Below are 10,177 nucleotides of genomic sequence, written 5' to 3' on the forward strand. Positions count from 1 at the left end.
ATAAAATAAGAAAGAGAAATACTATATATAGAGAATGAAAGAGAGAGTATGGGAGGGTGTTTGTGTGTGAGTTCAAGAGAGAGACTCTTCATGATAGTCTCACCATATTGCAATTCTCCTGCCCTAGCCTTCCACTATGCTAAGACCACAGGTGCACCACCGTACTCAGTCTAAGTTGGGCTGAAAACAGAACCAGGGCCTCCTCTGCAGGATGAGTAGCGACATCCTCCCATCTGTGCCACTGTGCCTGTACCAAAGACTATTTCTATAAGCATTGTGATGGCAGCGGTAATTAGTTACTTGTTAATGGTAAGTTGAGTGTAGGTTAGTTTTTTAAGACAGATTTTTGCTTTAGCCATTGGCCGACCCCAAGGTTGGAATTTTTAAAGACTCTGCTTCTGATTCAGATTGCAATTAAAACACAGCTCTTCTCTCACATGACAAAAATCTCTACAACACTGAGAAAAACTGCCTTGATTTTAAGTCAGTACCTTCTCAAGAAAAATGAAGTGAGCACCTTTGGGAAGAGACTGGAATAAAACTCAGGCCTGTCAACTATGCTGTGTAAAGATAGAGAATTAGCAGCGAAAATTCAGAACTAATCCTAAATATTAGTTTCAAACTGAAATTTCATACATTCTGTAGATTTTTATGAGAACAAAAAGACACAAATAATCACAAATGTAGATAACCAGCTAGGAAAAAGAGAGCCCTGTCTATAACAAAAAACATTTTCTAGGGGCCGGCAGGTGGCATGATGAATAGGGGCGCTGGACTCCCACATGGCCGACCACGGTTTGAGTCTTGGACCTGGTGGCTTGCTTTCTCACTTCCTCTCTCTCTCTCTCTCTCTCTCTCTCTCTCTGATCAAACTGGAAAATAATAATGATAATAGTAATAAATAAAGTTTTAAAAAAAAGCATTTTCTTTCCCAGGTATAGCAGTCACTCAAATATTAGTACAATAATTCAGTTACAAAGGTCACATTCACAACATTTTTTTTCTTTCTTTCCTTTTTTTTTTTTTCTTTTCTTTTTGGTGCCTGTGCTCGCTGGAGAGCCAGAGAAGAGAGAAAATGAGAAATTACCCCCATGGGAGGTCGGGATATTGCAAATAGAGTCAGGGTGGTGTAGTCTGGCTCCCTCTCCTCCTATCTTATCATTTTTGAAGGCCACTGGGTAAACAACATGTGTTTGTAGTTGTACTGCACTTGCGCGCTTGTTATGTAATTATGACTTTGCTGTTTTACACCATTGCACATAACTCACATGTGCATGTGGGACGGTTTGGTTTTGGCGATGAGCCACTATTGTCTGCAGCCCCTTTGAGAGAAAGGAGCATCTAGTCAGCTAGCACTGCTTAGTTAGCTAGCCCTGCTGTGCTCTGCCTTGGTTCAGCTAGCTCAGCCCCGATGGCCTTGACTTGGCTCGGCCTTGGCTCAACTGGGCTCAGCTCTGCAATGTGAGCTCCAAGAAAGAGGAATACGCTCTGTGGGCATTCTCCTTGCATGTTCCAAGCTCCAAGATGGAAAAGGCATTCTGCAAGTGCTACTGGAGCACTGTGAGCTCCCACCAAGCTCAGCCAATAAAGGCCACAACATCAGCGCCTCACATCTTTTTCCAGCTCCCTGTCTCTTTGTTCAATCTACCTTTCAGAGGAAGAAAGAATCTTGCAAAACAGATGGCCACATCACAATCCCTTCTCCTCCATTCTCCCCTCAGGATTTTGGCCACACATGCACAAGCACCCAGTATGCTTTCAAGCCGCTGGGTCTAAGACTTGAACCAAGAGAATATGTACACTCCTTAAGAATGCAAACATCTCTCCACGCTGTTCCTGCAGAGATAGAACAGAATCACAGGAAGGCAATGGACTGATTCCAGCTTTATTTTGGAATCATTGGCAGCTATAATTTTAGCCCCGCCTAACTCGTGATTGGTATAAACAAAGGACACTAGAGCCTTGTCTTCTACTCAGCTTTCAAAAGAAAAGAAAGAAACAACAGTGTGGGACTAGCTAGGCCGGGGAGGATGATGGATCTGAACCAGAGTCATTCCGTGAAGCTGAATGATGGACACTTCATGCCAGTGCTTGGATTTGGCACTTATGCTCCTGAAGAGGTAAGTGGACCCCAGAAGAATGGAAGGGTCACTTGTTGATTGCTCTAGAGGAATGGCCGCCTGGCGGTCTGCACCTGTGGACAGTGGGTGGTTTGGAAGGACTTACCTGGGCTCCCAGCTCACTGTCTCTACCTTGCCTCTCTCCAGATCACAGAGGCCTTTTCTGCACTAAGTAGGATGGAAAACTGATGACCTGGGGACTCAGAGGTTGGGAATTTTGTGGGTGGATCATCATTTTTATTGTTACTTTCTCTTTATCTAATGCTTACCATATATGTTATGTAGTTTACTTGCATTATTACCTCAGTTACTCCTCAACAGCTCTCACGTAAGCACTCTAGCTACCGCTGTTTCTAACACTTTAAAACCTAAGCTCAGGCTGCTCTTTCTGCACTCTATTGCCTCAGCCAGGTCTCTTTCCACTTGGTTCAAAATTCCCGATGGGCAATAGGCACAGGAGAAAATAGCAGCTAACATAACCACTTGGTAGCAGCTTTACTGTGAGTTTGTTCGGGCCAGAATAATTGCTGGAGTATTTTAATTATCCAAAGCTTTTGTCATATAAGAAGCAACTATTTATCCAAGAACAATTTAGAAAGGAAGACTTAGGAGGCATAAAGCACAGTGGGGACAGGACTGTGCTCCTCACCAAATACATGAGTCATCCTTCCTCAAGGTTCACTGCAGGAGGTAGGGACAGCTTTGGGTTGCTTGGGAGGGATTGCCCCAAAGTGACAGAGACCAACATGCTCACTCTAGGTAGAACTATGACATGAAATATCAAGAAATATCAAGAAATCATAGTTTTCAGATGGGACCAGTTTGTTTTCAATATCCTAAGCATCCATCTTATCTATGGTGAACCTTAGGCATAAAGTATGAATTTACACATGTTACATCTAATTTTTGCTACTGCTTTTAAAGACAGAAGAGTTCCATAGAAACTAGAACAACAGCACCCCATAATTCCCTTGTTTACACAAACAAATGTAATACATGCATGCGCTTAAAATTCAGACAGTACAAAAGAGACAAAGCATAATAGGAGCCTCCTTATCACACTACTTAGTTCTTTTTCTAACTGTGACCCTCTCCACCCTAGCAATGATTTACTGTGAATTATTTCAAGAATGAGAAGCATGTCCCAAGTGTGTATGCTTCCTTTGTCTGTTTCCAAGAAGCAGGCAAACATAGTATTTTGACACTCATTGAATCATTTATCATTTGAGATTAGAGATCGCTAATGCCAACTTTCACTCTCTAAATGGACAAATATGTGCATGACTTTCTCCGCCATGCTCTCTTTGCCTTTTACATTTGCTACAGGCCATGAGAGTCATTTTTTTAAAAAAATTTCTAGCAATACATTTCTGTTGGCTTACTTATTTAACACTTGTTTCCTTGTTTAATAATGGGGTCCTCTACATCTTCTCAGAAGCCTCATGAGAGCAGAAAAATGTTTCTTTTGCCCATTGCTAAGTACCCCAGCAGGATACCAAAAATACAGGAGGCATTCAGGAAATGCTTGTTGCATACATGTTGAATGATAGCACCTGGGGGACGAAGGCTAAAAACCTCATGAATGACTTGAAGAGCCCAATGGGGTGGAGACTGGGAGGGATGGGTGTTGTGTGGACTCATTTCCATCTGATAGCCAAAACCAGATACTGGTGTGTGAGTATATGTATGAATGTGTGTCCGTGTGTGTTCATGTATGTTCATATGGATACACGTATACAGGTGCACATGTACACATGTATGTATCTGCATATATGTATGTGCAAACATGTATATTGTATGTGTATATGTGTGTGCATGTACATACACACACACACACACACCTGTCTTTTCTTGCTTTTTTTTAAAAGAGAGATTTTTGTTAAGGAAGAGGGGCTATCCAGAGACACAGAGAGAGACAGCAAGAGAGAAAGTGAGAAATCACCCCAGTGGGATGCCACACCCATGCCTCAATCCTTTCTCCTCCATTCTTCTCTCAGAATTTTGGGCATACACGCACATGCGCCCAGCATGAAATTCAAGTTGTTGAGTCTAGAACTCAAACCACAGTCGATCATGTGGAAGTCCAGTGCCTTAACCATTTTGCCACCTGCTGGCTCCCACACCTGTCTTTTCTCTGCATACCTTATGAGTTTTCTGCCAACATGTGTTTTTCCTCTTAGTGATTTCCTTGTAATTAATGCCTATTGAATGAGTCTTGATTTTCCATATTGCATGGTAAATCCAGCCTCACTAATTAATATTGGATTAGGTGGATTAGTCCATTGTTGTGCCGCTAAGCTGAAATTTCTGAGGCTGTGTGATTTATAAGTAATACAGGTTTATGTCTCACAATTCTGGTAGCTGGAAAGCCTATAAGAATAAGCCTGGCATCTGTTCAGCCTTTGGTGCTAAGTCAAAACATAGCTAAGAGGACAATCAGGGCAGTAGCCATATGGAGAGAGAGAGAGAGAGAGAGAGAGAGAGAGGACTTTCCCAGGTCCTCTGTTTGCCCATCCAACTTTCCTGGGCAATTGGGGGATGCTCTCCCATTAGAAGCTACCTCTTAAGGTCTCATCACATTCTAAAACCATTACATTGGGGACTAAGCTTTCAGAACATGAATATCTGGGGGACAAACATTAACCAAATTATAGCATTCTGCCCTTGGACTCCCAGGTTCATGTCTTTCTCAATATAAAATAGAAGCACCCCATTTCAATCATCTTAAAAGTCTAAACTTGTTCTTGTATCAACTCCAAAGTCCAAACCTAAGTCCCATCTGTGACTCAGCAAAGTCCTTCCATCTGTGAACTACAAAATCAAGAAAATGCATTGGGCATTTCCCAACTAGGCACAGGCATAGAGTAGAAATTTTCATTGCACAAAAAGAAAGAGGGATTACCCCCAAGCAAGTCTATAACCCTAAAGGACAGTCATTATATTTTAAAAGTTAAGATAATCTCCTTTGATTTTATGTCTCATCTCTCCCAAGGAGTATTCCCCCACTTATTGCTGTGCTGGTCATGTCCCATCCTTTCAGTTGAATACCTGTAGCTTTCCAGGTGGCAGTTACAAGCTGCTAATGGCTCTAAATTTTGAGATCTCCAAGATAGTACCACCCCTATGACTCCACTAGGTATAACCCTGTTTGGTTCTCTCTGCTCTGACTTGACATTTCTGTATGGTAATGTCCTTGTGAAGGTTCCCTGTGCCTCCACCCCATGACAGTTCTCTGCCTGGTTTCCCAAGCTTTTTGAGAAATCTTTTGAAATCTAAGTGAAGGCTACCATGCTTCCATGGCTTTTTCCTTCTGTACAACTAGAGAATTAGCACCATGTATAGACTCCATATGGACCTGGACAGTGATGCAGCTGTTTTGGCTACAACCTATGCCTTTCAGAATGATGGCTCAAGACACATCCAGGACTGACTAAAACCACAAAGGAACAACTAGATACAATTTTTTCATCTCATTATCCTGGGATCTCACACGTACACGTGCCCATTGTGAGTATCAAGTCGCTGGGTCTGAGACTCAAACCATAGTCAGCCATTCCTGGGATCTCACAGGTCCACATGCCCATTGTGAGTATCAAGCCACTGGGTCTGAGGCTCAAAGCAGAGCCACATGGAACTCCAGCAACATAACCACTATGCCACCTGCTGGTCCCATAGGCTAGGTGATTTATAATAAATAGAGGTTTCTTTGGCTCAAAATTCAAAAGGCTTGAAGTCTGAAGCAATAAGCCCAGCATTTGGCCAGGATACAGGGAGCTACTGGCTGTGCGGGGAAGTGAATCCACCCCAGAACCTCTACTGGAAACCATTCTCTTAGTTCTCTGGTCTCATGATGGGTGAGGCAGCCCTGAATATCTCAGAGATGCCATTTGACTCTTCCCATTGTCTTTATTTTTAGCATCTTGTTCTCTCTCAGTACTAGTGAACTTCACAACTACCTGACCACATTTTCATCATTCCCAACCAAACACATTTTTTCTTTTTTGATCTCAACACCAAAAAGTCTGCAACTTTTTCAAATTTTGCTGCTCAGCCTCCCCTTTCTTCTGTATTTTGCTAAATGGAGTTTTACTAAATGGCATCAGTCTGAGCACTTCATTGTTTAGATAGCTCTTCTGTCAAAGAAGCTAGCTCACCATTCATAAATTCAGCCTTCTATAGTGTTCTTGGGCATGGACACAAAGTATTAAATTCTTTATTGTTTTAGAACAAAGGTGGTCTTTCCTCTAGCTTCCAATAATTTCCTTTTTTCCATCTGACGCCAGATCAGAATGGCCCTCATTGTTTATTAAATCTATTAGCATTGTAGTCACAGCTACTTAAACAATCTCAAGGAAGTTTTAGTTCATTTCTACACTGTTCTGAGCCTTTACCAGAATCTAGTATTTACTTAGTCTGCTTTTCCAAACTCTTCCAACCTCTGCTTATCACTCAGTTCTAAAGATGCCTCCACATCTTCAAATGTCACAACATGCTTGCTGGGCTAATTTCCTGTATTAGTTGATTATTGTGTTGTTAAAGAGAAATACTTGAGGGTGGATGATTTTTCTTTGCTTTAGGGTTCATGCACTTGGTAGGTGGGAGAGGGATGAGAGACAGAGACACTGAGAGGGAAAATGAAAAATTACCCCTTAGTACCCCTTATGGATAGCTATGCCATAAATCTCTTCTCCATTCTTCTCCTGGTATCTCTTCCATTCTTCTCCCTCCTGGGATCTCACAAGCACATATGCCCAGTGTGAGTCTCAAGCCACTGGGTGTAAGACTCAAACCACAGGCAGTCATGTGGAAATCCAACGACATAACCACTATGCCACTTGCTGGCCCCATAGGCTGGGTGATTTATAATAAATAGAGGCTTACTTGGCTCAAAATTCAAAAAGCTTGAAGTCCAAAGCAATAAGCCCAGCTTTTAGCCAGTCTCCAGCTGTGAGTCATAACATTGCTGAGAGAATCAGGCAGGTCAACAGTCACATGAAGAAAGAGAGAGAGAGAGATAAAAGATGATGATGAAGAAGAAGAAGAGGAGGAGGAGGAAGAATAGGAAGAATAGGAAGAAGAAGAAGAAGAAGAAGAAGAAGAAGAAGAAGAAGAAGAAGAAGAAGAAGAAGAAGAAGGAGAAATAGAAAATAAAGGAGGAAAAACCCAACAACTTTCCTACTTCTTCTACACCTCCAACTCTCTTTGGCGATTGAATGGTGCCCTCCCATTAGATCCCACCACTTAAAGTTGTTTCCACCTTCCAAGGTCACTACATTGGGGATGAGGCTTCCAGAACATGAGCCTTTAGGTGATAAATCATTATCAAAAGCATGCAGGAGTTATGTTGGAGTTCAGTCTCTGTCCCCTGAGTACAGGTCTGTTACCAACATCACCACCATCACTCAGGGGTGCAGGGGGCTGGGAGAAACAACTGGTGAAAATGCTATGGAGGAAATAAACTACTTCTCTTTGAGTCACACAAATCATCAACTCTTCTTGTTGCTGTTTTATAGATTCCTAAGAGCAAGGCTTTCGAGTCTACCAAAGTGGCGATTGACGTAGGATACCGTCACATCGATGCAGCACACTTATATCAAAATGAGGAGGAAGTTGGAAAGGCCATTCGAGAGAAGATTGCTGATGGTACCGTGAAGAGGAAGGACATTTTCTACACCACCAAGGTGAAGATTCTGTGTGTGGAGTGACCACAGGCCACTGTCAGTTCATACATGACATTTTGGAAAAAAATGGTCTAAGTTTGAATAATTCATTTACTTCCTAATAGTGCAGAGATCCATTAAAGAAACAAATAAAATGGAAAAGGCTTGCTTTGTTTTAAAATGTCTTAAAGGCGAGACACAGTTCCTCAAAGTCTCTGAACATCAGACATTATTCATATACAAAATGAGAATAACAATACTTACCTTCTTTAGCTGTTTTACTAAACCAAATGAGTCTACTTCTTACTTATTTAGAAAATAGTCCCAGAGAATATCAACTGAGATTGAGATATTACTCAGAAAAAGGAGCTGGAATTTTTTTTATAAGATTGGTCATAGTGTGCGTGTGCTCACTACAGACAGAAAGAGAAAGAGAGAGAGAGAGAGAGAAAGTGACAAACCCCCACTCTTGGGTGAATGCCCGTGCTGTAATCCCTTTTCCTCCATTCTCTTGGGAATTGGATATGTACCCCCCCCAAGCCTGGCATATTTCTCAAGATACAGAGTAAGGGACTCAGACCATTCAGTCAGCCATGTGGGATCCAGTCTCTCTAATCACCACTGCACTGGTTAACACTGGAAAAAACTGTCTAAAATCAATGTTCAATTTACTGAAATTTGTAAAATATTTTAGCTGTAAAATCCATGCTCCCAATGTAAAGACAGCTAAGGTCTCTACAAAAGAATGCCATCTATGCTTACATTCATATAAACAACTTGGTTTTAGATGTGTTCTCTCAGTAGAAATGTTTTTAGGAATTTATTACATTGGACAGTAGAATCCATTCCCCCTCCACTGCCATTTCCTCATTCATTTTAGAGGATGACACTTAAGAGCTTGAGAAGATGACACTTCCAAAACTTGAAACATCTAACTTGTTTTTTCACTCCATCTAAAGTTTTTTTCCACAGTTTTGTTATGTTGTAGTCACTCAAATAAATCTCTGTGTCCCACTAACAATAATTTATTCTGAGTAACATATATTTGACCCCAACTCTCCTTAGCGTTAGACTGTCAGAGTGGTTGTTACTTTCTTCTGAATCTTTTACATTTAGTTGTTTCTGTTTTGTTTTCTTTTAGAGAGAGATTTTTGCTATAGGATGTGTGCTCTCGCCAGAGAGAGAGATAGAAAGTGAGAAATCACCCCCAAGGGGGGATGGCCATGCTGCAATCCCTTCTCCTCCATTGTCCTCTAGGGATTTTGGACATGCACACATATGCGCCCGGCATGTGTTTTTAAGCCCATGGGTCTGGGACTCGAACCATGGTTGACTACATGGGAGTCCAGAGATGTAGCTATTATGCCATCTACTGGCCCCTACATTTAGTCTTGACCCCTGAATATATGGAATCAAAGCTACTTTTTATTTATTTTGATCACTGCAGCTTTGGGCTACCTTCCATCGACCAGAATTGGTTCAACCTGCCCTGGAAAGATCACTGAAGAAGCTTCAACTGGACTATGTAGATCTCTTCCTTATCCATGTGCCAGTCGCTATGAAGGTCAGCTTTTGATTTTCCTTGTTATACCCCAGATGGTTTCACACACAGCCCCACCTCATTATTGGCCCCTCTGTTCAGCTAGATTTCTGGATTCTTGCTCTGACACAGAAATAGGTTGGTTTGGGTGAGAGAGACTTGCTAAATTGTTTATGATTCTCCTTGACACTTGTGTCACCCCGTAATCAAGACTGTTGTTATTCACATTCCCCAGGCTTCAGAGGGCCTGAGGTTCAATGATGTCACAGCCTCTATCTCAGAATATCTAGCACTAGTCTAAATGATTATTCTCCTACTCATGGACCCTTGAGGATCAGCAGCCTCAAGAACGTTACATTACTAGAGAATGCAAAAATATTGTGGGAAATCCCTACCACTTTAGGAGGAGGGTTTATTCCATATGGATCTTTCATTGCAATTGGTCCATGGTGCACAGCTCACTGGGAGTGGCTGGTCCAACTTCTCATGGCAGCTGATGATATTTCACTCTCTCATAGTGGGTTATCATACACTGAAACAAAACCACATTGATTAATAGTCCTTACAAATCCTATTCTTCAAACCAGCCTGTCCCCGGAAAATGAAGCAAAATCAAATGATAGAAGACCTCATTCTTAGTTAAGATAAGGGGGATATAGGGAGCGGAGAGTGAAGGTGAGTGGGTGGAATTTGTTTGCTACAATCTCTCAAATGATTCTGATCTTCATTTCCCTCAAATATTTCCTAATGCATGTGTGTACACGCGCACGCGCGCGCGCACACACACACACACACACACACACACACACACTGCCTCTCTCAGATTAATAACCATGGGTGTATGCTCCTCCTGTCAG

General features: G+C 41.8%; 1 protein-coding gene across 1 annotated transcript in view; it reads left to right on the plus strand.

Moving 5' to 3' along the window:
• Positions 1–1,810: 1,810 nt before the first annotated feature.
• The window catches only part of LOC102491650 (aldo-keto reductase family 1 member C15), a gene marked incomplete in the record, with an annotated part of 17,904 nt that continues 9,537 nt past the window's right edge, over positions 1,811–10,177 (plus strand). Inside the window, 3 exon segments of the mRNA XM_006141341.3 lie at positions 1,811–2,120; positions 7,634–7,801; positions 9,228–9,344. Coding sequence (XP_006141403.2) covers positions 2,031–2,120; positions 7,634–7,801; positions 9,228–9,344 — 375 coding nt within the window.

This window comes from Tupaia chinensis, unplaced genomic scaffold, assembly GCF_000334495.1.
Source record: "Tupaia chinensis unplaced genomic scaffold, TupChi_1.0 Scaffold000052_1, whole genome shotgun sequence".
In the NCBI taxonomy this organism is placed as follows: Eukaryota; Metazoa; Chordata; class Mammalia; order Scandentia; family Tupaiidae; genus Tupaia; species Tupaia belangeri.